This window comes from Galeopterus variegatus, unplaced genomic scaffold, assembly GCF_000696425.1.
Source record: "Galeopterus variegatus unplaced genomic scaffold, G_variegatus-3.0.2 Scaffold17930, whole genome shotgun sequence".
Classification (NCBI taxonomy): Eukaryota; Metazoa; Chordata; class Mammalia; order Dermoptera; family Cynocephalidae; genus Galeopterus; species Galeopterus variegatus.
The window spans coordinates 1-5,781 of record NW_007744041.1 but is presented as its reverse complement, the minus strand read 5'-3'; the positions used below and the strand labels follow the sequence as shown (position 1 = coordinate 5,781).

At 58.7% G+C, this 5,781-nt stretch overlaps 1 protein-coding gene across 1 annotated transcript; it reads left to right on the top strand.

The window, feature by feature from the left end:
• Positions 1-1,264: 1,264 nt before the first annotated feature.
• On the top strand, positions 1,265-5,532 carry LOC103582796 (putative uncharacterized protein FLJ43944). The gene is made up of 2 exons (XM_008564295.1): positions 1,265-1,312; positions 5,185-5,532. Exons 1-2 carry the CDS (start codon positions 1,265-1,267, stop codon positions 5,530-5,532), a joined length of 396 nt encoding a protein of 131 aa, XP_008562517.1.
• The last annotated feature ends 249 nt before the right edge of the window (positions 5,533-5,781 follow it).

Below are 5,781 nucleotides of genomic sequence, written 5' to 3'. Positions count from 1 at the left end.
CAACAGAAGGCCCCTGCTGGGCCACCAGAGCCCTCTAAGGAGGTTGAACCATCCCACCAGGGGACTCCAGGTCTGCAACTAGAACGCCCTAAAGAGGCTGAACCTTCTCCAGTCCCCCAGGAGAGTTCAGCTCCACCTTAATTGCCACCTAATAAGGTAGAACATTCTCCAGCTCAGCAGGAGGCTGTGGTTGAGCATGAATAGACAACCAAGGAGGCAGAACCTTCTGAAAACCAACAGGAGGCTGAGGCTGAGAATGAACAGACGACCGAGGAGGCAGAACATTCTACAGCCCGACAGGAGACTGAGGCTGAGCATGGTGAGAACCCGGAGGAGGCAGATCGTTCAGCGGCCCGAGAGGAAGCTGAGGTTGAGAATGAACAGACCACCGATGAGGCAGTACCTTCTGTAGCACAACACGAGGCTGAGGCTGAGTATGCAGAGACCACCGAGGAGGCAGAACCTGGTGCAGCCCAGCAGGAGGCTGAGGCTGAGCATGCAGAGACCACCGAGGAGGCAGAGCCGTTTGCAGCCCAGCAAGATCCGGAGGCTGAGAATGCAGAGACCACCGAGGAGGCAGAGCCTTCTGTGGCCCAGCAGGAGGCTGAGGCTGAGCATGCAGAGACCTCCGAGGAGACAGAACCTTCTGCAGCCCAGCAGGAGGCTGAGGCTGAGCATGCAGAGACCACCGAGGAGGGAAAACCTTCTGCACCCCAGCAGGAGGCTGAGGCTGAGCATGCAGAGACCACCGAGGAGGGAAAACCTTCTGCACCCCAGCAGGAGGCTGAGGCTGAGCATGCAGAGACCACCGAGGAGGGAAAACCTTCTGCACCCCAGCAGGAGGCTGAGGCTGAGCATGCAGAGACCACCGAGGAGGGAAAACCTTCTGCACCCCAGCAGGAGGCTGAGGCTGAGCATGCAGAGACCACCGAGGAGGGAAAACCTTCTGCACCCCAGCAGGAGGCTGAGGCTGAGCATGCAGAGACCACCGAGGAGGCAGAACCTCGTGAAGACCAGCAGGAGGATGAGGCTGAGCATGCTTAGGCAGAACATTCTGCAGACCAACAGGAGGCTGAGTCTGAGCATGACCAGACTACCGAAGAGGCCAAACTTTCTGCAAACCAACAGGAGGCTGAGGCTGAGCATGAACAGACCACCGAAGTGGCAGAATCCTCAGCAGCCCAACGGGAAGCTGAGGCTGAGCATGAACAGACAACAGAGGAGGCAGAAGCTTCTGCAGACCAACAGGAGGCTGAGGCTGAGCATGCAGAGAACCCCGAGGAGGCAGATCCTTCTGCGGCCCAGCAGGAGGCTGCGGCTGAGCATGAACAGACCACCGAGGAGGCAGAACCTTCTGCAGCCCAACAGGAGGCTGAGGTTGAGCATGCAGAGACCACCGAGGAGGTAGAGCATTTTGCAGCCCAGCAAGAGCCGGAGGCTGAGAATGCCGAGACCACCGAGGAGGCAGAGCCTTCTAAGGCCCAACAGGAGGCTGAGGCTGAGCATACAGAGACCACCGAGGAGGCAGACCCTTCTGCAGTGCAGCAGGAGGCTGAGGCTGCGCATGAACAGACCACGGAGGAGGCTGAACATTCTGCAGCCCAACAGGAGGCTGAGGCTGAGCATGCAGAGACCACCGAGGAGGCAAAACCTTCTGCAGCCCTACAGGAGGCTGAGGCCGAGCATGCAGAGAACCCCGACGAGACAGATCCTTCAGCGGACCAGCAGGAGGCTGCGGCTCAGCATGAACAGACCACCGAGGAGGCAGAAACTTCTGCAGCCCAACAGGAGGATGTGGTTGAGCATGCAGAGATCACCGAGGAGGCAGAACCTTGTGAAGCCCAGCAGGAGGCTGAGGCTGAGCATGCAGAGACCACCGATGAGGCAGACCCATCTACGGCCCAACAGGAGGCTGAGGCTGAGCATTCAGAGACCACCGAGGAGGCAGACCGTTCTGCACTGCAGCAGGAGGCTGAGGCTGCGCATGAACAGACCACGGAGGAGGCAGAACTTCCTGCTAACCAACAGGAGGCTGAGGTTGAGCATGAACAGACCACCGAAGTGGCAGAATCTTCTGCAGCCCGACGGGAAGCTGAGGCTGAGCAAGTACAGACCACCGAGGAGCCAGAACCTTCTGCAGACCGACAGGAGAATGAGGCTGAGCATGAACAGACCACCGAGGATGCAGAACCTTCTTGAGCCCAGCAGGAGTCTGAGGCTGAGCAAGCAGAGACCACCAAAGAGGCAGACCCTTCTGCAGTGCAGCAGGAGGATGAGGCTGAGCATGAACAGACCCCGGGGGAGGCAGAACATTCTGCAGATCAACAGGAGGCTGAGTCTGGGCATGAACAGACTACCGTGGAGGCCGAAATTTCTGCAAACCAACAGGAGGCTGCGGCTGCACATGAACAGACCACAGATGAGGCAGAACCTTCTGCAGAGCGACAGGAGGCGGAGGCTGAGCATTAAGAGACCACTGAGAAGGCAGAACATTCTGTAGCCCAACAGGAGGCTGAGGCTGAGCATGCGGAGACCACCGAAGAGGCAGAACCTTGTGAAGCCCAGCAGGAGGCTGAGACTGAGCATGCAGAGACCACCGAGGAGTCAGAACCTTCTGCAGCCCGACAGGAGTCTGAGGCTGAGCATACAGAAAACCCCGAGGAGGCAGATCCTTCAGCGGCCCAGCCGGAGGCTGCGGCTGAGTATGAACAGACCCCCGAGGAGGCAGAACCTTCTGCAGCCCGACAGGAGGCTGAGGATGAGCATGCAGAGACCACCAAAAAGGCAGAGTCTTTTGCAGTCCAGCAAGAGCCGGAGACTGACAATGCAGAGACCACCGAGGAGGCAGAGCCTTCTGCGGCCCAGCAGGAGGCGGAGGCTGAGCATTCAGAGACCACCGAGGAGGCAGACCCTTCTGCAGTGCAGCAGGAGGCTGAGGCTGAGAATGAACAGACCACGGAGGAGGCAGAACATTCTGCAGTCCAACAGGAGTCTGAGTCTGAGCATGAACAGACCACCGAGGAGGTAGAACTTTCTGCAGACCGACAGGAAGCTGAGGCTGAGCATGAAGAGACCACCGAGAAGGCAGAACTTTCTGGAGCCCAACAGGAGGCTGCGGCTGAGCATGAACAGACCACCGAGGAGGCAGAACTTTTTGTAGCCCCACAGGAGGCTGCGGCTGAGCATGAACAGACCCCCGGGGAGACCGAACCTTCTGCAGCCCGATAGGAAGCTGACGCTGAGCATGAACAGACCACCGAGGACGCAAAACCTTGTGCAGTGCAGCAGGAGGATGAGGCTGAGCATGAATAGACCACGGAGGAGGCAGAACTTTCTGCAGACCAACAGGAGGCTGAGTCTGGGCATGAACAGACTACCGTGGAGGCCGAAATTTCTGCAAACCAACAGGAGGCTGCGGCTGCACATGAACAGACCACAGATGAGGCAGAACCTTCTGCAGAGCGACAGGAGGCGGAGGCTGAGCATTAAGAGACCACTGAGAAGGCAGAACATTCTGTAGCCCAACAGGAGGCTGAGGCTGAGCATGCGGAGACCACCGAAGAGGCAGAACCTTGTGAAGCCCAGCAGGAGGCTGAGACTGAGCATGCAGAGACCACCGAGGAGTCAGAACCTTCTGCAGCCCGACAGGAGTCTGAGGCTGAGCATACAGAAAACCCCGAGGAGGCAGATCCTTCAGCGGCCCAGCCGGAGGCTGCGGCTGAGCATGAACAGACCCCCGAGGAGGCAGAACCTTCTGCAGCCCGACAGGAGGCTGAGGATGAGCATGCAGAGACCACCAAAAAGGCAGAGCCTTTTGCAGCCCAGCAAGAGCCGGAGACTGAGAATGCAGAGACCACCGAGGAGGCAGAGCCTTCTGCGGCCCAGCAGGAGGCGGAGGCTGAGCATTCAGAGACCACCGAGGAGGCAGACCCTTCTGCAGTGCAGCAGGAGGCTGAGGCTGAGAATGAACAGACCACGGAGGAGGCAGAACATTCTGCAGTCCAACAGGAGTCTGAGTCTGAGCATGAACAGACCACCGAGGAGGTAGAACTTTCTGCAGACCGACAGGAAGCTGAGGCTGAGCATGAAGAGACCACCGAGAAGGCAGAACTTTCTGGAGCCCAACAGGAGGCTGCGGTTGAGCATGAACAGACCACCGTTGAGGCAGAACTTTTTGTAGCCCCACAGGAGGCTGCGGCTGAGCATGAACAGACCCCCGGGGAGACCGAACCTTCTGCAGCCCGATAGGAAGCTGACGCTGAGCATGAACAGACCACCGAGGACGCAGAACCTTCTGCAGCCCGACAGGAGGCTGAGGCTGAGCATGCAGAGAACACCTAGGATGTAGATCCTTCAGCGGCCCATCAGGAGTCTGCGGCTGAGCATGAACAGACCACCGAGGAGGCTGAACCTTCTGCAGTCCAACAGGAGGCTGAGGCTGAGCATGAATAGACCGCCGAGAAGGCAGAACTTTGTGCAGTGCAGCAAGAGGCTGCGGCTGAGGAGGAATAGTCCACCGAGGAGGCAGAGAATTCTGCAGAACAACAGGAGGCTAAGGCTGAGCATGAACAGACCACCGAGTAGGCAGAACATTCTGCAGCCCAGTAAGAGCCTGAGGCTGAGCATGCAGAGACCACCAAGGAGGCAGAACCTTCTGCAGTGCAGCAGGAGGCTGAGGCTGAGCATGAACAGACCACCGAGGAGGCAGAATGATCTGCAGCCCAACAGGAAGCTGAGGCTGAGCATTCAGAGACCACCGAGAAGGCAGATCCTTCTGTAGCCCCAGAGGAATTTGAGCCTGAGCATGAATAGACCACCGAGGAGGCAGAACATTCTGCAGATCGACAGGAGGCTGAGGCTGAGCATGCAGAGACCCCAGAGGAGGCAGATCCTTCAGCGGCCCAACAGGAGGCTGAGGCTGAGCATGAACATACCACCGATGAGGCAGAACCTTCTGGAGCCCAACAGGAGGCGAGGCCAGCGCGTGAACAGGCCACCAAGGAGGCAGAACTTTCTGCAGCCCGACACGAGACTGAGGCTAAGCATGCAGAGAATCCCGAGGTGGGAGATCCTTCAGCGACTCAGCAGCAGGCTGCGGCCGAGCATGAACTGACCACTGAGGAGGCAGAACCTTCTGCTGCCCGACAGGAAGCTGAGGCTGAGCATGAACAGACCACCGAGGAGGCAGAACCTTCTGCAGCCCGACACGAGGCTGAGGATGAGCATGCAGAGACCCCAGAGGAGGCAGATCCTTCAGCGGCCCAACAGGAGGCTCAGGCTGAGCATGACCAGACCACCGAGGAGGCAGAACCTTCTGCAGCCCGACACGAGGCTGAGGATGAGCATGCAGAGACCCCAGAGGAGGCAGATCCTTCAGCGGCCCAACAGGAGGCTCAGGCTGAGCATGAACAGACCACCGAGGAGGCAGAACCTTCTGCAGCAAGACACGAGGCTGCGGTTGAGCATGAACAGACCACCATGGAGGCAGAACCTTCTGCAGCCCAACAGGAGGCTCAGGCTGACCATGAATAGACCGCCGAGAAGGCAGAACTTTCTGCAGTGCATCAGGAAGCTGCGGCTGAGGAGGAATAGACCACAAGGAGGCAGAACCTTCTGCAGCCAGACACGAGGCTGCGGTTCAGCATGCACAGACCACCGAGGAGGCAGAACCATCTGCAGCCCAACAGGAAGCTGGGGCTGAGCATGCAGAGACCACCGATGAGGCATAACCTTGTGCAGCCCCAGAGGAATTTGAGCCTGAGCATGAATAGACCACTGAGG